The sequence below is a fragment of the Miniopterus natalensis genome, chromosome 4 (assembly GCF_054644295.1).
Source record: "Miniopterus natalensis isolate mMinNat1 chromosome 4, mMinNat1.hap1, whole genome shotgun sequence".
In the NCBI taxonomy this organism is placed as follows: domain Eukaryota; kingdom Metazoa; phylum Chordata; class Mammalia; order Chiroptera; family Miniopteridae; genus Miniopterus; species Miniopterus natalensis.
The window spans coordinates 50,362,495-50,383,897 of NC_142084.1; the positions used below are offsets into that span (position 1 = coordinate 50,362,495).

The following is a 21,403-nucleotide window of genomic DNA, read 5'->3' on the forward strand; positions in this document are numbered from 1 at the left end:
AAAATCTTTGATACATGTTTTATAAAGAATATGAGAGTGAGAGGAAGAGAGAAAACATTGATGAGAGAGAAACAACTCTCTTGGCTGCCTCCTGCGCGCCCCCCACCTACTGGGGATTGAGCCTGCAACCCTGGCAGGTGCCCTGACTGGGAATCAAACGGGTGACCTCTTGGTGCATGGGCATAATGCCCAACCAAGCCACACCAGCCAGGGCATGTTTTGATCTTTTGAAAAATTATTCTTAAATATGTTATATCTACTTGCCTAAATGATATTTAGTTCAAAGACACTTTTATATTTTTTTAATGTAAAAAAAATTCTAAATTAATAATTATATTCTAACATACACTTAGCAGTTTGTGGCAAGACTAAAAAATAAGTTTAAATTGACCTTTTTTTTGGTCAGTTTGCTAAGCACATAATTATTAAAACGTTTACCTTTGGTGCACCATCCTTTTGTATGCCTACATCGTTAGTGGCAATTCCTTTTACACTACCGTCTTCATGAAAAAGGACCTAAAATGAAAGAAAACATTTTGTTACCACCTTAGGATTCATAATGACCTGTAACATAACAACAAACAAAACAGAGGTTGATCACAGCCTGAAGCTGATGAAAGTTTATTTCTGGAACAAGAAGAAAGGGGAAAAACTGGTCAAAAGCATACTTCTAAGGATGAGAAATAGGTTACTCTGCTTCTGTTTCCTCTCTGGAGGAACATGCTCTTTGGATAAAAAAGCACAAAATGTACACTAGAATCACACAACAGAAAGCACAGGAATGGAAAGGTAAAATGGGTGAGCAGCAGTGAATATTAAAAAAAAGGGATATGTTTTATTTGATACTTTGAAAATGAATCAACAGTAGAATGTAGCTATGAACTAGAACTGAAGTCTGGCTCAGAGTCCCAAAAAACTGACATCATTAATCTATTGATAATGATCTTTAAAGAAGTGAGGAAAAGAAGAGGTACTAGAGAATGTAAAAGTGTGCACTTAAAAACTGAAAATCATGAATCCTACACACCATCTATTTGTCATCCTAAGAACATTTTAACCAGGAGAAATGTAACACCCCACCTTGGGCCCAAAACACCAAATGCATGTGTATGGGCTGGAAAAACAAATTAGTAGCAGCAAGTATAATACAGGGACCTATAAGTTTTTATTTGACTTACATACTGTAAGGGTAAAAACAAATACAAAATTATTTTGAATTTTCCCTGGTGCCAAAATAAGATTCTTTCAGCAAATCCTTTAGAAAGTGTAACTGTAAACTCATTCTCTGAGATATATGTGAATCATTTTAAAAGCTAAATGAGACTCCCACCACCAAATCTGCATCTCAGAAATGTGTTTCTTGGAGGCCAAGCGGACATATTTGAAATGTGAACATGAAGGAGGATGGTATTCTGTCTTCCTATCTCTGTGGAAATCTGGGATAGGTGCTTGGCTCCAAGTTCTAACTTCCTGCTTGTCACAAGAAGTTAATTTTTCCTTTGGATACAGACAACATGTATGTAATAGATTGTATCTGCCTGGCTATGTAAAAAAGGATGAAGTTTCTGCCTTGGTGATCTCCCTACCAGGCTCCCAGTGACATGCACTGCAATCTTGGTTTAATGCTCATTCAATAATAAAACTGTTTTTATTCTTTTTAAAATTTGTAGAGGTTATTTTTCTCAGTTGGCAGATTTTATTTTTAATAATTTCCCCAATAATACATAGTGAATATCAACAGTATGATATGGTTGCAAAAAGAGTTCCTTTGAGAGAATTAATAGAAGAACATTTTCCAGAATGAGGAAGGTAACAGCCCAACGCCACCCCAGGCTTGAAGTAGTGTATTCCTTCTGGATGCCACCTTATAAAGGGGTAAAAGAGCAATGTATTCAGATGGGGCGATGAGAATACTGAAGGAACTCAAGCTATGCAACATGATTCAAAGAACTGAGAATATTTAACCCGGGAAAGAGAAAATGCAAGAGTGAAGGTAAGGAGGAAGAGAGAGCAGAGCATAACTATAAATGAAAGGTTTCTTTCCAATTGGAAGAGGGCACAGATTTGTTCTATGTAATATAAAATATTAAATAAATTTCTATTCAATATGAGGAAAAAAACATTACTAACAATCCATTACCAAATGAAAAGATGGAGATCTTTTCATCCCTGATGGGGTTCAATCATAAGTTGGACCATCATTTGACGTGGGTACAATATAAGGAATTCAAGCAATTCTTTGAATTAGATCTAAGATTCCTTCTAATCTTACAATTCTAAAATCCTATGGCTTTTCTAAAATATTTATTTCTTTACCTCTGTTCCATTCTTTGTTTATATTTAGAAGAAAAACATTACTTTCTATAAATATTAAACGCAAAACAAAACTATACAAACCTCAGCAGCAGCATAACCAGGGTATACTTCAACACCAAGGGCTTCTGCTTGCTCTCCCATCCAGCTTACTAAATGTCCCAAGCGTACAATGTAATTGCCATGATTATTCATTGGAAGACCTACAAATAAATGCTTAATTCACAAATCTGACTTTTTATTGATAAAGCATCTCAAAAACAAATACTTAATTTAAAAATTCTAATCAATGTATATTTCTGCATAAATATACATACCTTATGGTCACAATTTCAACTTATTTCCTATAATTTTGGTCTAGGGTTCTAATTATTAAATTAAAACAACATTACAGCATTAAATTCAAAATTCCTAGTTGGCTTACGAGGCTATCTCAATACTAGACTGGAAGACAAAAAAACTGCTTTCAGTCCAGTCCTGCTTTCCCATAAGCTAGCTGAGTAACTCTGGGTAAGGTCTACAAATCTCTGGGCTTCAGCTTTCTCATCTGTAAAAGGACAAAATTTCACCAGATGAAATGTAGTTCCTTCCAGCTATAGAATTCCATAATTCTATGATTATTTATATCTTACCTGGAAGAATTGGCACAGGAATTCTAGACTTCTCTGTTAAAATTGCAAACCTATCTTCTTTTACAGGAGTGTTAAGTGGAGCCTAGAAATAAAATAAGGAAAGAAAAGGAAGTTTTTAGTTCGTATTTGAAGGGTAAATACAAATAAAAAACAAAAAACTGTATCAAAAAGTAAAGGGACAACATGGAAGGATCTGGAGATTATCATCCTAAGTGAAATAAGCCAGTCAGAGAAAGACAAATATCACATACTCTCACTATATGTGGAAATCTAATGAACATAATAATAAACTGATGAACAAAACATAGAAGATCCAGAAACATAGAAGCATGGAACAGACTGACTGATGAATCTCAGAGGGAAGGGGAGGTGGGCGGGAAGAGATTAACCAAAGAACTTATCTACATATATACATAGCCCATGGACAGACAATAGTGTGGTGAAGGCCTACAATGGGGCAGGGGCTGGGTGAAGAGGGGCAAAGGGGGGGGGGAATGGGGGATATCTGTAATACTGTCAACAATAAAAAAAATATATATATATATTTTTAAAAAGGGAACTACTCTCCTCAATTTTCTTTCATCATTTTCTTTAGAAAACTTGGACTGTGAATTCTTTGTCTCTTCAAGATGTATGGGAATCTTTTTAAAATTCAAATAAGCCAGTTTTTCATTCCAGGACTGTCTTCCTTGGGGAACTTGGAGACATCTTTGAAATGTGAACGTCAAGGAGGATGGCTCCCTGTCTCCCTGTCTGTGGGAGTTTAGCCTAGGAGCTTGCTCCAAGTTGTAACTTCCTGCTTGATGAAAACATAAGATAAGTTTTATTTTTCCTTTAGATGAAGATAGTTAACATGTATGTAATGGATTGTTTCTGCCTAGCTATATAGTGCTTTGATGTGAAAAACTTTTTCTCTCTATTAGAATTGATATTATGTCAATAATCATTCAATGACATTTATTTCTGATGTAAAAAATTAGTGAAAAGAGAAAGTTGATTAGGCATTATTAAAGTATTATATTTTAAAGGAGCTTGATATTTGAGAAAGAACAGCAGAAATTAAATTTTTGGAATTTATTTACTCCATATGGAAAGAATACAGAAATATTTATAAAATGTTTACAAATTATATTCATAGATACTAAATATTCTAACCTTAAAGGTAGGATAGATATAATATAACCCATCTTACATAAGAAAAAATTGAAATATATAGAGTGTAAAACTTTAACCAAGGTCATACAATTACAGGAGCAGTATAACTAGCACTTGGTTCTCTTTATCATACCAGTCAGTGCCTTTTCTGCTTAGGTATAGGTGACCACAATTCATTGCTTTAGAAAGTTAGATTAGATTATCCTCTTTGGCTCTAGATACTGCAATGTCCCAGGAAATTTAGAGAACACTTTATTAAGAACAATGATATAAATACCTATGGAAAAAGTTAGGAAATACCCTCAAAATTAAAATGCTGTATTTTATTTGGTACAAATATTCAAAGATCTTCTGAAGATAATGCCTTCTCATAAACCCAGTACATAAATACAACATGTAGAAGGCATTATATAAAAATGAGTTAATATCTTAAGATTATAACTATATTTGATAAGATTTAATTTTTGCCCTTTTTAAATAAAAACATCAATAATAATCCTTTAGAAGATAGAATTACATGAAAAGCGTTTCCCATATTCCAGTAATTTGGAAATAGAGATAAAATAAAGATTAGACTTTTCATAAAAACCAATTTTTCATACTCCCTTCTCCTTCCAGTCTGGGAACAGTTCTTCAAAAGTGCGTGGATCAAGGCAAGCCCCTGAGAGAGTATGAGCTCCTATTTGAGCAGCTTTCTCCACTAGACACACACGGATGTCCTTTTCATGTTTAGCAGCCAGCTGCTTTAGCCGAACAGCGGCAGAGAGCCCTGCAGGGCCTGCACCAACTATGACTACATCCGCTTCTTCTGCAAACCTCTCCATGCTCACTCCTGGGAGGAAAAAAAGGTTAAAAAATACATAAAAGTCTGGGATGAATATGACCCGATAAAATCACATGCTGGCTTATAAATACCCACTATGCTCTAGAACATTACTATTTATAGAAATTGACCCTCTGCTTTTCATGAGAATTGTACTAAGTATATTACTGTATTAGCTGGATGTTCTCTTACTTCTGCTTCAGTGCATGTTTTATTTTAGCTTCCATAAACCAACTTTTGGCTTTGAGATTTATTATTATAAATTCAGCAAATACTTTTATAAATATTGATATGAAACAGATTTTAAAAATCTGTGTAATATTACATGATTTTACACTACCATGAAAAATATTTCCTTCTACAAAATGATACAAAGCATCTCTGAAGTCTGAGGATTTACACAGATTCTTACTCACCTTCCCACCGTTTGTCCTTGTCCCGGGGGTAAATAGTATAGTGGGTAGTAATCTGAGGTACAGCCGAGGTTGAAGCCCATCTTGTAGCACGAAGAGGTAGATGCTTTTTCTTAATTTTTAAGGCATGAAAGCACCGGTATGCTGCACAAAAATTATGAACATTATTTTCTTTCCAATTAGTTTTCCTCAGAAGTAGACTGAAAAAATATTAACAAAAAATCTAGGGTGGGGGATCAGGGCTGTTTTTCTGGTCAGTTTCTATTAATTAGCCCTAAGACCTTAAACAAATCACTTGATTTGTTTTCTCATCCAAAAAAGTAAAGGGTCACAGGTGATCTCTAAGGTGCCTTCAAGACCAAAGACTGCATGATTACACACGATGCCTTCTATTTGGAAACTGTTTATATTAGGACCCTATCAAAGCTGTAAACATTCCGTGAATAGTTGGATCTATGCTGTAGTGCTGTTAGTTGGGACGAACTGAAACAGGCTGTACTCTTTCCTAGATGAACGACTCAGTTAACTTTAAAAAAAAACAAAAAACCTTTATTAATTTCAGAGAGAGGAAGGGAGAGGGAGAGAGAGAGATAAAACATCAATGATGAGAGAGTTGTCACTGATAGGCTGCCTCTTGCATGCAACTGGGGCATGTGCCCTGAGCAGGAATTGAACAGCAATCTCCTGGATTCTAGGTCAATACTCAACTGCTAAGCCATGCCTGGCTGGGCAATTCAGTGAGCTTTTTCTCATAAAGCAATGTTTTCAAAGTATATTTTAAAGTATTTAATAAACTAATTTATTCAATTTAGCTCATGTCAAGCTTAACCTATAAGTAAGATGACCATAGAATTTATAATCCAAACTACTTTTGAGAGTAATAAGGGGCAGTATTAATGATTATGTTGGGACAAAGTGGGTTTTATAATCAGCTTCTTTTCAAATTAAGTTTATTCTCATATATGGCAATATTTTCTGAGAGCCTAAAAATGTATACATAATCTGAGTTAGCAAATAGAATTTTATGGAAATAAATGAAGTAGGAAAGATTTATCTGCAAGAAAGTTCACTAAACCTCTGTTGTCCTTAAACCTTCAACTCCATCTCCTTCCTCCCTCACCTGGAGCAAATAACCTAGGCTATCAAATCTCATAGGAAGACAAAATGAATTAGGTGGGAACTTTCTCAATTCCTTGGCAGCAACCTCTAACATAATCTGTATTTGTGTCCGTCCTTTGCTCATTCTCTCAGGTTATAATACGAGATGTTGTTTTCCTCACTTAGATGAATCCTTCCACTTGGATGAGGTAGATTATCCCTCCCATCTTTCTAGGGACATTCCTCCATTTGATACTCTCTCCTCCTCCGTATTTCCAATTTCCGACACCCTTCTCTGGTATTCTTCTCTTCAATAATCCTTCCCATCATTAAAGAAGGACAGAAACTCCTCTTCTGGGGCTAGCCCTGACAAATATAAAAACTTATATTTGGCCCAGTTGGCATGGCTCAGCGGTTGAGCATCGACCTAGGATCCAGGAAATCAAGGTTCGACTCCTGGTCAGGGCACATGCCTGTGTTTCGGGCTCGACCCCCAGCAGAGGACATGCAGGAAGCAGCCAATCAATGACTCTCTCATCACTGATGTTTCTATCTCTCTCTCCCTTTCCCTTCCTCTCTCTGAAACCAATAAAGACATATTAAAAACAATAACAACACACACACACCTCTTATATTTGGAGCTATTATAATTAGAAGTCTGTTATGGAGTATGAATAGAATGATCAAAGGTACTGAATAAAGAGTTCAGAAACAGACAATAGCATAAGGATTTGGTATATGATAACAATGCCATTTCAAATTAGGGAGAAGAGATGGTTGGTTACTAATTAAATGGTGCAGACATAGGTAGAAAGTCATTTCGGAAAAAGTATCTCTCTCCATATAGCAAAATGAATTCCATTTGGTCAATGATTTTAACAGAGAAAGTCAAAGTATAAAAGACAATGGAGATATAGCCCAAAATTATTTGATTTCTCCTTCTTCTGAGTGTGGGCAATACTTAGTGACTCACTTCCAATTAGTAGAGTAGGGAAAGAGAAGAATATTAACTTTACAGTGGAGAAATATGACAGACACTTTAAATAAGTGCTCAAGTTTAACACTGCCAGCAATAAGACATACTGGTGTCACATACTCCTGATATGATATGATGGGATGTGATATGACGTGATATGATGGAAGGGCTCTTCACCTCTGTGGTATATTTCTGCCAAATCTACAACCTCAGTCTAATCACGAGAAAGCATCAGAAAAATTCAGATTGAGGGCATTCCACAAAATGCCTGGCCAGTCTACACTGAAAGTGTCAAGGTCATGAGAGAAGGCAGAAAAACTGTCACTGAAGTAGACTAAGGAGAAATGACAACTAAAAGCAATGTGGTGCCCTGGATTGGATCCTGGAATAGAAAAAGGAAATCTGAATAAAGTCTGTATATAGTTTAGTTAAAAGTATTGTATCAATATTAATTTCTTAGTTTTGATAATTATACTATTGTTATGTAAGAAGTTAATCTGGGCAAAAAGTATGTGGGAACTTGGTGCTATCTTTTCAACTCTTCCGTAAATCTAAAGTTATTTCAAAATAAAAAATTCAATAAAGATTATGATGATACAAAGTTAACTTAAAAAGGATCAAAGACCTAAGTATAAGAGTTAAAACTATATAATTTTCAAAAAACAACAACACATGGATACAAATTTTTGTTACCTTGGAACAATGGTTTCTTAGCATGACACCAAAAACAGAAGCAATAAAAGAGAAAACAGATAAGCTGTACTTCATCAAAATTAAAATCTTTTGTGCTTCAAAGAATACTATCAAGAAAGTAAAAAGATAACCCATGAAATGGGAGAAAACATTTGCAAATCATATATCTGATAAGGGACTTATATCTAGCATATATAAAGAACTCATTTCTAATAATAAATAAAACAACCAAATTAAAATCAAAGACTCTAAATAGACATTTCTCCAAAGGAGATATGCAAATGGCCAATAAGCACATGAAAAGATGCTCAACATCATTAACCATCAGGAAAATACAAATAAAAACTATAACAAGTTACCATTTTATATCCACTAGGAACTTTATATCCACTAGGATGGCTGTAATCAATAAGGCAGATAATAGCAAGTGATAATGAGCATGTGGTGGAACTGGAATCCTTGAATACTGCTAGTGGGAATGTTAAATGGTACAGCCACTTTGGAAAACAGTCTGGCTGTTCCTCAAAATGTTAAACATAGAGTTTCCATATGACTCACTCCTAAGTATATACCTAAGATAAATAAAAACATATGTCTACACAAAACCTTGTACACAAATATTCACAGTTGCATTATTAATAATGGCCAAAAAGTGAAAACAACTCAAATGTTCATTAGTGAATTGATAAATAAAAAGTGATATATCCATACAATGGCATACCATTCAGCAGTGAAAAGAAATTTAGTGACATATGCTAGAACATGGATGAACCTTGAAAATATTATGCTAAATGAAAGAAGCCAGCCACAAAAAACCCACGTTATGAGTCCATGTACATTAAATATCCAGAATAGACTAATTTATAGAGAGAAAGTAGATTAGTTGTTGTCTGGTGCTGGAGGGATTGGGGAGTGACTGCTAATGAGTATGGACGGGGTTTCTATTTGGAGTGATGAACATATTCTAAAATAGGCTGTGGTAGTGGTTGCACAACTCTGTGAATACACTAAAAACCATTAAAATGTACATTTCAGATGGTGTGAACTGTATGGTATGTAACATATCTCAATAAACCTGTTATTAAAAAAGAACATTTATAATCACATACAAAAGATTATGGGGAAAACACTGGAATTTTTTTTTTTTTTTTTTAAGAATCTTGGATTTGGAAAGGTTTTTCTAAGTATGTAGAAAAATCTCAAAAATCATTAAATCATTTGACTAAAAATTTAAAACATCTATATGACCAGAAATGACATAAACATAAATGTCTTGTTTAATTATCTGTATGCTATCAATAGATAGCATAGTCCTAAGTATTTGTCTTTTCCTTGTTATATGCTAAATTCCACTCTTAGCCTAATATTTACAGGTATAAATATTTGTTGGTTGAATATCAGACAGTCCTTTTTATACTCTCCTTCATTATAATATTCCTTTATGATTCATCCATGGTTTTATAAAATAACCTAATGCTTTTTTTAGTGTCATTCTTTGTGTAAAGGCAAGCTAGAGTTATAAATCAGAAGTAATAAAAGACCAACATGAGGGAATGAAAAGACAATTCATAGAGTGGAGAAAATATCTGCAAAATATGTAGTTGATAAAGGGCTGGTATCCAAAATATACAAAGAATTCATAAAACTCAACAAGAAAACAAACAACTTAATTAAAAACTGAGCAAAATAAAGTTTATTAACTAAAAACAAACATAAAAAAGGGCAACATGTAAAAATTGAGTGGTTAAGTGCAAAGGCTTTGGAGTCTGTCTACCTTGTGTCTGAATTCATTAATAGCAATAAAACTTTCAGCAAGTTAATTAACTCTTCCTTAATCACATCAGCTCTGAAGTTTATGGTCCATTTCTGCCTTGGAAATACTATGGTGTAGGATCTAGTATACGTCTTACACAAAGCAAGTAGCTAATATATTTGTTAACTGGACAGGAACTTCCTAGTTAAAACTTCAGCTGTCCAGGAACATGCAAATCTCTGGTTTAATTTCCTAAAACTAATTCCTGAGTTATAGAGCAATAATAATAATGAGGACTTCTCTAATTTTTAACTTGTCTCTTATAATGCAGCATCTATCTGCAAATGAACACTTTTCTAAATATGGACTATAACAAATAAATAGTAAAGATCAACCAAGACCTTAGCATGGATTTGGAATACAAGGTTGGGCAAAAGTAGGTTTACAGGTGTTTGTATGGAAAATAATAATACAAGAATAAATTGTTTCGAATGCTTACAATTGTAAACCTACTTTTGTCCCCCCTATCTATAATAAAGTTTACATTTTCATAGACATACTGAAGAGTTAAGAATTTTCCATTTTAATTTTCCACATCTTATCCTTCATGACCTTATGAGATTTTTGGAGCAGCTACAATCCCCATTTACAGTAGATAACTAGAAATTAAGATGATCCCAACCAAGCTGAGTCTCAATTCTTCCATCATCAATCAAGTTCTAAGGCTACAGTGGATTTGAAATGATATCTGAAGTGATAGAACCTGAGCTGTGGTGAAACAAGTTGTTTTCTTCCTTTATTTCTTTTCTAATTAACGGAGAGATGACAACCTGGCACAGGATAATTATTTTTATTCTTTAAACCCAATTGCAGAATTAATATGTTTTTATGTTTTATTCTTTCCAATAAAATAATTTTTAAAAATCTTCATCTGAGGATATGTTTATTGATTTTGGGGAGAGAGAGAGAGAAACATCGATTGTTTCTTCCCTTACCCGCCCAAGGCCAACCAACTTAGCCACCTGGCCAGAGCTCTCCAGTAAAATCTACCACCTGTCTGTCTGTCTGTCTGTCTGTCTGTCTGTCTGTTCGTCCGTCCGTCCATCCATCCATCCATCCATCCATCCATCCATCCATCCATCCATCCATCCATCCATCCATCCATCCGCACACATATATATATTTTTACAGAAGTAAAAATCTGGAACCAGACAATCAATAATTAAAGATTATGATGCATGTAGAAGGGCAAGAGATTTGGAGTGACAATGCTAAAAGCCTTTTAAACACTAAAAATCTGTTTTTGATAATCACTCTTAAGTTGGCAAGTAAATTACTTTTCTCTCTTTGCAAATGCATACTAAAAACTGTTTTATTGGGAATAATTTTTAAACCATAATCTTTCACATATCCTAAATCTTAAAAAATGTGTATAAGATACATAAAGATATTAGAGGAGAATTCAGTTCCAGAGTTCAAATATAGTAATATCATCATTCAAAAGAAAATTTAAGAATATTTATTAAATACTTATATTTTTATTAAAAGACAAAACTATTTTAAGTTTTAGTTTAGTGTAGCATTACTGTAGTTTAATGTTTAGAAGTTATCATTTGCTTCTGAAAACTAATGATTTGGTATCAGACAAAACTAATTCTATTGCTCATACAGCTAGTGATTTTCTTGAGAATATTTGGAACTGGGTAGTCTGATTCCCTCCCGGGGTAAAAAAAAAAAAAAAGTCATGACCTTTACTCCTTTTCTGAAAACAAACCTGATATTTCACTTTAAAGATGTGTACACTTAGGCACTTGGGCTGAGTTTTGGTAAAGAAGTGAGCTCAAAAGTCCAATGAACTCATAATATCACCCTATCAAAGTCACATGGACAGTGCCTTTGTGCCCATATCTTTGCAGTAGTACTAACATGAGGCTGTGAAAATGACAATGATTTAAGCATTCAAGGAAAATGAAAATGGTAATTTTGGTGAATTTTGTTAGCACTTGGTCCAAGAATGACTTCTAACTTCAACTAAATTAGGCAGTAGGGCAGACAGCGTCTGACTAGTTTGATATTCGAACTCCCCCGCCCCCCACAACATATTTACACATCAGGTGTAGTAATACATGCATGAGTAAAAGGAGGTTTAAACAAAATTCTACTTATTTGATATATAACGGCCAAATTTGACAGAATTCCACTTTAATGAAATTTATATTGGAACATCCTTGAATTTGCAATATGTATTCTCATTTATTCCATAATAGAAAATTAACTTAAGTAAGATAAAAAAAATTTTAAGCCAGTTGTGAGAGAATTTGAGATACTGTAGCGAACTTTTTTTGAAATTTTAAAACTTATTTTGTTTTTAAGTAAAACAAAACAAAACACAATGCAACTGCATCATTCTACTTTTTTTTTTAAGCGAAAGGAGAGGTAATGTATTTTCAGAGTCATCGTGAGGGATCTAGGCACCCAGACACGATAAGTCCCTAGAGTTAATTTTAGACAATGTAGAAAAATTCCTGGCTCCGATATAATATGGTGACTCAGGCAGCATTTGAATGTTGATCACGATGTGACAGATCAGACTTCAAATTATTAAAAATGGGCTAGGATGGCAGCAAAGCCGCAACTCAGGTCAAGATCAAGGAGAAAAAGTGCAAATATTATTTTATCCATTTCCAACAATGCAACAGACAACTCCTTAGCTTTGGGATAAGGGTCGGGGCCAGGATCTGGGATGATTTCAGTTCAGGAGTCCACAGAGGGGCCGTGTTGATAAATTTCTTCCGCTCATGACCTTTAGCCTAGTTGTCAATTCTTGGGTTGGGACAACCAATGCCGGGAGGATCCCGGGGCCCACCACCAGGTGCAGGCAGCGTGACCTTTGTCCTAGTTTAGCTTCAGGAAGGCGACGAAAGGAGAAACGGGAGGACGAGGTGCTTACAGTCCCCACGTGTGACCCTGTCCGTTTTTCCCTAACTACTCGACCTTTCCCCACTTATTCCCCTCCCGAAATTCCCGCTCACCCGGGCAGGACAGCTTGGCTAGCGGCATCAACATGTTCACTGTAATCAGGACTCTCGTCGGACACAGCGGAAGGAGGACTGTCAGTGGCTCGCCGGGGGCACTGGAGCTCTAGGCCTCGCGGGGCGCCATCACCTGCCCGGAAGCACCAACCTGTCTGCTGAAATTTGCCTCTCTGCTCAGCAGACGGCTAAGGCTTCACGGCGTTCCCGCCTCTTTCTCCTTCTGCGCCGGCGCCACGCAAAACGCAATGGCCAGCAGAGGCTTCCGGGTCACGTACCCAAGGAGAAAAAGGAAAGGGACTCCAAGTCCCAGCGCAGCCCGCGGCTTCAGGTTGCGGATTGTGTCGGTGCTGTGGTCTCACGAATCCCATAGTGCAACGCGCACGCAGCAAAAAGCAGTGGCAGGCGGGGCGGTGCGTACGGCATCCTGGGAGTTGTAGTCTTCTACTGAAGAGCCGTCAAAGCCTGTTCGGAGCTTTGCGCAGGAGCAGTGTGCTGCCCAAGGTGAATTGACTGATATCTGATTGGCTGTCCCGAAAAAACTGAACCATCTTCGCGGTACCGGGCAGGTTCCCACAAGGAGACTGGGCGGGACTTCGGGGGAGAGGAGGCGGGGCCTCTGGGCTTCGGGCGCGAGCAGTTGAAAAACAGTTGGTGTCGGTCCCGCTAAGTTCCGACTCGGAGGTCCCAGCGCTCCTCCATGGCAGACTCCGGGGAGGTGCGGGTTTCTTCGCAGTCCCCGCCGCCTCCCTTCTCTCCCTCGTCTTCTGACGCCTCTTCAACATCTTCCCCCGGCGTCCCAGTGAGTCTGGACTGGCCACTTCCAAGCAGGAGCAGCGGCCGAACGGCGGGCCGGCTGGAGGAAGTGGAGCTGCAGATCGGAGACGTGAGTGTCGCCCCCCGGTCCCGGGGCCGCGTCCTCCCTCGGCGCCTGTCGGAAGCCCGACCGCGGCGGGCCCGGGGGGGAGGGCCTGGGAATCGGCACACCCCGCCTGGCGCAGCTCCCTCCGGCCCCCGGAGGATTCCGCCGTTAGACTTAGTGCTGAGGAACTGGGGGTTGTGCCTCCACCATCCCCATCCCTGTCTTTCCTTTTTGCCTCGCCTTCTGGTTTCAGTCACCCCTGCAACCGGAACCCACGCTCCCCGCCGCCAGGACCCTCCCCTGCTGTCCGCGGCGCTCAGGGCCAGGCTGGGGTTTCTCTCTCCGTGGGACTCAGGAGCCCTCTGTTCCGCTGGGCCGCCTGCCCGGAGCCCGCAGATAACGCTGTTGTCCATCTCAGGCTGGCTTCGCGCTGAACTCAGTTCGGAGGGGTTAGTCCCGCCCCTGTAGCCCCGATTGGTTTTTTTTAACAGTTTTAGTCAAAGATCCCTCCGGATGATTGCTAGAATGGTTCTGTTATGTTCGCGCGCGCGCGGGCGTGCACACACAGAGACACCCCCCCCCCCCCCCCCCCGCTGCAATCCCGACACAGAGACACCATCGGAGGGCGGGTCACAGTTTCAGTATTTAAGGACTTCTAAGTGGGTCAAGTGAATGAGGTATTTAGGGTGTATTCTTCCTGGGAGAACTTTGTGGAACAGACCTGCCTGTGCAGATTGGAAACTGGGGAATGAACTCGATTATATCATGGCTCAAGTATTTTTTCCCCCCGCAAAATGAACAAAGTGAACACAGCTTCTATTTTTGCTGAGCAAGACTGGTTTCAAGTGAGTATGTACAATGGAGTGCAGATGTGCTATCTAGAAACTGTTACTTTACATCGTAAGTGAAGAAATATCCACCAAGACTTGGATATTTTCTGCAAGTATTTTGATTACGTTGATTTTGCCAGCTCAGAATTTGTGTTCTTTGATATCTATGTTTTCATGGTCTAGAGTGTTCACAGGTACAAAGGGTGAACAGTGCCCTTGTTACCCAAATATCAGTAAGAGTTGTTTATGATGGAGCCCTTCAGATGCTTCTGGTACTTAGCGTCAAGAGGTCCAAGTCATCTTGTTGAGCTCGAAGAGACTAGGGGCTTGTCATGTCTCATACATAATGGGTATCTTTCTAGCGGCATATTTCCTCAAAGCTTACTTCATATTAAAGAATTTTTTAGGTTTCCTGAAAGAACTGTTTTAGTTTGCAGATTTTTTACTTTTAAAGAAAATAATTTAGGCATTGGATTTAAGGTTTTAAGCTACTTTTTGGACTCTTTATGAGATGAGAATTTAAAGAATAAACTTCTATTGTTTGACTTTTTTTTTTTTTTTTTAATTTCAGGCAGCATTTTCATTAACCAAACTCCTTGAAGCCACATCTGCAGTATCAGCTCAAGTGGAAGAGCTTGCCTTGAAATGTTCAGAAAATGCACGTTTCCTTAAAACATGGCGGGACCTCTTGAAAGAAGGCTATGATTCTTTGAAGCCTGACAACTGATTTGGCTGCAGAATAATGCACACCTTCTCATTTATGATATTTTCATATGTACCATATACTTAGGATAATCTCCAGTAGTTCTGTATACTCAAAATGAAATTTTTCTTGGTTTTCTTCACTTTTGTGAAAGAATACTGATGTTATTTTTGATGCTGGCTAGTATTTGTTTACCTTAAATACTTTCTGTCTAAACTTTCATAGAATTTTTTATGAAAGTTAATTTCATCAGTAGACAATAATACCACAGTGTTACCAGGAGCAAATTAGGTAGAACACTATTTGATTTGCAAGAAGATGCTAAGAATGGCAGAGTTTGAAGTTGAGCTTCATTTTATGGACCAAGGAAGGTAACTTTAAGGTTAATTTTAGATCCAGCTCCATTAGGCTAAGTTTTCTAGATCAATCACTGTATCTTACTTCCATATCCCTACCACCTAGAACAGTGTCACATAAAAGTCAACCTTGTGGACTTGAAGGAAAATGTTCTCTTTTTTTTTATGGAGATTTGAACTTGAACTGATTACAGCATTTAAAAATATATGATTGCCCTTCTATGATGCTTTTTAAAGAGGCTTTTACTTCAGAAAATGGAAGCTTGTATAGAAAGAATGCACATTTTCCAAGAATTTATATGCATAAATGCATAACCAAGGACACAAAATAGTGTGGGGAAGGCCTGGGGGTGGGTAGGATGCCTGGTGGAGGGGATCAATGGGAGGAAGAAAGGGGACATCTGTAATACTTTTAACAATACAGATAAATTTAAAAAAACAAACCTCCAAACCCACAAATCTCAAAAACATTATATTGAGGGAAAGAGCCAACACAAAAGGATGTACACTGTATGATTTTATTTTTATGAATTCTTGAACAGATAAAACTTATCTATTCTGATGGAAAGCAAAGGGGTACAAGAAAATTTTCTGGGTTTATGTAAATGTTCTATATTTTGAATGTGGAAGAGATAGCTCAGATATATACATTCATTGTAAAAAACCAAACATTTTTCCCCCTATTTATTTCTAAGGTTAACTGCTTCTACAGATAATATTTCTCACATTCCATGCTGTTAGTCTTTGATTGTTCTCTTTAAAGTGCCTTATCACAATTATGGCTCTGTATTATTACTTTTGGAGCTTTGTAAGAAATAATTCTAAATTCTAAATATAATAATTTTAAAGAAGTTACTTTGTTTTCAATGTATCAAATTTAAATGATTATTTTCATATTATTTGACTTTATTGACAGTGTTCTATTTTACTTGCCCTGTATCTTATGTTGCTTTTTCTCTTTCTCCTTGGTGGTTTGTGTCATGTGTCAGTGATTAAGCCAACTAATTCTCTACTATATAACATCTTTGATACAGCATCTTATTCTTTGTTGTTATGGAGATGTGTACAAAACTGTTCTAAAGCTCCACAATGGGGCTATGAAAGGGGACAAATGGATGGGCAAATAATAGTTTTGTTTAGCATATTAGTTCATAGTTCTTGATTAATTTTTTAAAATTAAAGGTAACAAATATGGTATGTACCTGTACCACATACATGCAGCTTTTTGATATTAGAAAACATTTTTCTTACGTACCATGAAAACTGAAATTTTAAAATGTACAAAAATAAACTTGTTAAAAGCAGATTTTATTTCCATTTCTTTGGGTTCATTACTCTAAAATGTTATATTGAAATATTTCAAACACAGCAGGAAAATTAAATGATTTAATGGGCACCAATGCATTTCCACCATATACATTTAATAAATGTTAGCATTTGACTGTATTTTCTTCAGATCTATGTATGTATAGAAGTTACTTTATTTGGAGAGGTAGAAAGATGGAAGAGTGAGTGAATTAAATAGACAGGAAACCAAATGGCTTCCAGAAAAGCATTTGAAAATATTTTAGATGTTAAAAGGTAGTTTCATATGTATATTTTGTAAACTCCCAGCATTTCTAAGACCCTTAACATAGACCACAATCATAATTTTTGTAGGAATACATTTTATCTATTCTCTCTTCATGATTACTGCTTTTTATTCTTTTCTAGATACTCTCTTTAAGAAAAATAATTTCCCATTCCATTATTTAATAATAGTAATAATACTTTAGCCCTGGCTGAATAGCTCAGTTGGTTAGAGTGTCGCGCTGATATGCTAAGGTTGTGGGTTTGATCCCCAGTCAGGGCACATACAAGAATCAACCAATGAATGCGTAAATAAGTGGGACAACAAATTGATGTTTCTCCCTCTCTTCCACTCTCTATATATATGAATTTATATGCATAAATGCATAACCCATGGACAGAGACAATAGTGTGGTGAAGGCCTGGGGAGTGGAGTGGGTGTGGGGTGGAAGGGATCAAAGGGGAAAAAAGGGGACATCTGTAATACTTTGAACAATAATAAAAAAATTCAAAATGTGTAACCGTGAAAAAAATGAATAAAATAAAATTATCAAGAAGGGTTAAGAAAATTTTAAAAAATAGTAAAATACTTCAATAAATAATCTAACAATGTAAAATAATTTAAATGTACTTTTACTTTTGTAAACTTCTTAAAAATTATAATCTAAGTAGTTAGAGAACTGAATATTATAAGCAGAATTCTAGCTTTCTATTCTGATTTTTATTGAAAGTATACTGCATTCCTCATGTAGAAAACTTACTGGAAGCATTCCAAGTAAGAGCAGAAAGGACTCAAAGCAATCCATATGTTTTAATATAATTAATTTTTAGGTAATTTATTTTCAAAAGAAATCTATACAATTATATGCTCAATAAATATGCTTTTAATTCCAGTATTTTCATGTTTCAAACATTTTTGTTGTATTTAAAACTACTTGAAAACACTTTATTCCTTTTTAAAGGTTTCAAATTCTGAAAACAAAATTCCTATAGCTCAGAGACCAGAAGAATTAACTAGCAAAAAAGCAGTATCTTATGATCTGATGGGCTGTGTAAACAGAAGGTAAATCCATCTCTTGATGACAACTACTTTGTCTTTAGAGCAAAACAAAACATGAACGTACAGACTTTTCCTTCCTGAAGTTAAGTTCCTGAATATGTACATTCTAGCTCTTCTTTCTTTTTCCTTTTAACTGCTTTATGGAGATATAATTCAGGTACTATAAAATTCACCAATCTAAAGTGTATAATTCAGTGGCTTTTAGTATAATCACAGAGTTGTTTATCCATCAACATAATCAATTTTAGAACTTTTTCTTTTGCCCAAAAAGATATTCTCTACTTCTTAGGTATCACCCTCCCAAACCTGCCACCCTCAGTAAACTAATCTTTCTGTCTCCCTGAATTTGCTTATTCTAAATATTTCATGCAAGTGGAATCATATAGTATTTGTCCCTTTTTGTCTGGCTTATTTCACATTCATCATGTAGCATGTGTCAGAACTTTTTATGGCTGAATAATATTCCATCGCATGTATATAATAATTTTGTTTATCTGTTTATCAGTTGATAGGCACTTGGGTTGCTTCCATTTTTTGACTACTGTGAATGATTCTGCAAGGAGCGTTTGCATGCATATCTGTTTGAGTCATGTTTTCAACTCTTGGGTTCATACCCAGGACTGAAATTGCTGGATCATATGGTAACTGTATGACAAGCTTTTGAGGAACCACTAATGATTAGTGATGTTGAGCATCTTTTCATGTGATTATTAGCCATTAGTATTATCTTCTTTGGAGAAATGTCCAAGTCTTTTGCCCATTTTTTAATTGGGCTGCTTGTCTTTTTTGTTGTGTTGTAGGAGTTCTTTAAATATTTTAGATATTAACTCCTCAGATATATTATTTCTAGATATTGTCTTTCATTCTGTAGGTTGTCTTTTCACTTTTTTGATAATGTCGTTTGATACACATTTTTAATTTAGATGAAATCAAATTTATTTTTTCCTTTTGATGCTTATGCTTTTGTTGTATCTAAAAATCAGTTGCCAAGTCAAAGTTTTTGAAGGTTTAGCCATATGTTTTCTTCTGAGTTTTATGTAATATTTAGATTTTTATTCCTGTTGAGTTAATTTTTGTATGTAGTGTAAGGAAGGGGTCCAACTTCATTCTTTTGCATGTGATTTGTACCAGCATCATGTGTTGAAAAGACTTTTTTCTTCATTTGATTGTCTTGGCATTTTTGTTGAAAATCAACTGACTGTAAATGTGAAGGTTTTATTTCTAGTCTTTCAAACCATTGATCTAAATATCTGTCCTTTCTGATTCACTCTTTAGCAATACTTTCACTCTCTTTTTCCAATCCCGTATGATGGTTCTCAAAGCAAAAAGATAGCAGTTAGTGACAGAGAGTTGCTGTTTTGATATCAGAACATTTTTTCCATAGTAATAAATACATTATATTGGCTCTCAAGTAAATGAAGATTTGAAGAGAAGATGAATTCTTAAAACAGAATATCTGTATTTTGCAAACAATCATTTTCTCTGACGCTATTATAGTGAGTGTTACGAAACCTTAAACCCGTTTGAAAGTGTCCATTATTCTTATGTTTGCCGATATGCATGACAGACAAAGCTCAACTTAATGCAGGAGCTGCAGATGCACTTTGTATATTCTGTTGTAAACATAATTTAACATTAAACATTGAAAAGGTTCTATACTGTATACTTCCAGAAATTTACTTGCTGTGCACACAGTGGGTACTCAAGAAATGCAAACAGAATGAATCTTTCTGAAGTAGATTTAAATTTCCTATGCAAAATTTTTGCTAGTATATATATATTACCAATATAATTTATTTCCCTAATTTATTTTAGCCATTAATATAAATTATTAATTTTGTGGTATTTGCTTTATACTAATAAATCTACTTTCAAGCACCCCAGTGGGGTTCAGAATCAGTTATGAATAGGAATTGAGTCTAGTTGATTGAGAAATTAGTGATAATTCATAGGAGTCTGTGAAAAGAGCTGGCTTCATTAACGTAGGTGGCATCTCTTGCAGCGGCCACATTTCTACCCAGATGAATGATGGAGCATATGTCTTCTGACTTCTTTTGCTGCCGATAGATCTTCTTTGTCTGTAGTTATTCCAAAACTGATGGATCATTTCTTTGAATGGTCTTGTAGTCAGAGTATAGAGAATTGGGTTCAAAGCACTGTTGATTGGCAGAATAAAAATCACTACCCAAGAGGTTATGGTACCTGGGTGAGAAAAATGAAATAGTTTTAGTATTTATGGATGTTTGCAAGTTATAGAAACCCCTTTTCCTTGTTTCTACCCTGGCCCCCTTTCAAGTCTTTATTTTTTCCATTTGATGTTACATAATTAAATGCCAAGTCTATATGTGTTTCCAGGATATCTTTCCAGGGTGCTAGTGTTTGAGGGGGGACTGGTGCTGCAAAAAACCAGGGTTCGCTGCTAAATAGCTTTTCTCGAATACATCAGAAAAGTATTCTATAAGGCAGAAGTATTTTCCATTGAGTGATTATATATTATTATAATATGTTCCATTTTAGGAAAAATGATTGTTTAGTATTAAATCATACCTTTTGAAATATTTTAATTATTAGATAGTATGTGTAGTATTGCTCAGAGTATAAACTTATCTTTAATAAATTTCTTTTCAACTATTTATTTGGTTTTCAAAAATAGGTATGCATTTTTAGACTTTTCACTAGCTATTTTAATAAAAACATCTTTGACTAACCTTATCTTAGAAAATCACTATAGTATGTATGCAACCACCAAATACTCAGATTTTTATTGAAATTTAATTAATGCTATGTTTCTTCTTCATTGCTTATAAAATGTAAGATACTATCACCACAAACCGTGGGATAAGACAAAATTAAAAATGTATTTTTATAAATTTTTAAAAATTGGAATACATAGTGCACTATATATACAGTTAAGAGGATTTTGCACATTTCTAAAAATGTGGTAAAACACACATAATATAAACTTTACCATTTTAATCGTTTTTAAGTGTAAGTACATTTCACATAATTGTACAACTATCACTATCATGCATCTCCAAAACTTTTTCATCCTGCCGAAATGAAACTCTGTACCTATTCACACCTCCGCATCCCTTTCTCCCAACCCTAACGCCACCATTTACAACCTTTCTGTCT

The 21,403-nt window shown here is 35.8% G+C and overlaps 3 protein-coding genes across 3 annotated transcripts in view; 1 reads left to right on the forward strand and 2 right to left on the reverse strand.

The window, feature by feature from the left end:
• ETFDH (electron transfer flavoprotein dehydrogenase) overlaps positions 1-13,038 on the reverse strand; it is a 31,947-nt gene extending 18,909 nt beyond the window's left edge. The window contains exons 1-6 of the mRNA XM_016200332.2: positions 12,889-13,038; positions 5,340-5,480; positions 4,703-4,932; positions 2,946-3,027; positions 2,398-2,516; positions 439-516 (exon numbers count right to left, since the gene is read on the reverse strand). Of these exons, the coding sequence (XP_016055818.2) occupies positions 439-516; positions 2,398-2,516; positions 2,946-3,027; positions 4,703-4,932; positions 5,340-5,480; positions 12,889-12,922 (684 nt within the window). The 5' untranslated portion in view covers positions 12,923-13,038. The remainder of the gene's footprint in view (positions 1-438; positions 517-2,397; positions 2,517-2,945; positions 3,028-4,702; positions 4,933-5,339; positions 5,481-12,888) is intronic.
• Positions 13,039-13,519: 481 nt separating this feature from the next.
• On the forward strand, positions 13,520-16,943 carry C4H4orf46 (chromosome 4 C4orf46 homolog). The gene is made up of 2 exons (XM_016200276.2): positions 13,520-13,774; positions 15,152-16,943. The coding sequence occupies exons 1-2, from the start codon at positions 13,589-13,591 to the stop codon at positions 15,305-15,307; spliced, it is 342 nt and encodes a 113-aa protein (XP_016055762.2). The 5' UTR covers positions 13,520-13,588; the 3' UTR covers positions 15,308-16,943.
• Positions 16,944-20,168: 3,225 nt separating this feature from the next.
• The window catches only part of RXFP1 (relaxin family peptide receptor 1), a 51,557-nt gene continuing 50,322 nt past the window's right edge, over positions 20,169-21,403 (reverse strand). Inside the window, exon 18 of the mRNA XM_087816144.1 lies at positions 20,169-20,470. Within this exon, the coding sequence (XP_087672270.1) occupies positions 20,169-20,470 (302 nt within the window). The remainder of the gene's footprint in view (positions 20,471-21,403) is intronic.

What these genes read in the sequence shown, in the direction of transcription:
- C4H4orf46 (XM_016200276.2), top strand. Translation starts at nt 13,589, where the DNA reads ATGGCAGACTCCGGGGAGGTGCGGGTTTCTTCGCAGTCCCCGCCGCCT. An exon ending in TGGAGCTGCAGATCGGAGAC is followed by an intron (nt 13,775 to 15,151) that starts GTGAGTGTCGCC and finishes TTTTAATTTCAG; the next exon opens with GCAGCATTTTCATTAACCAA.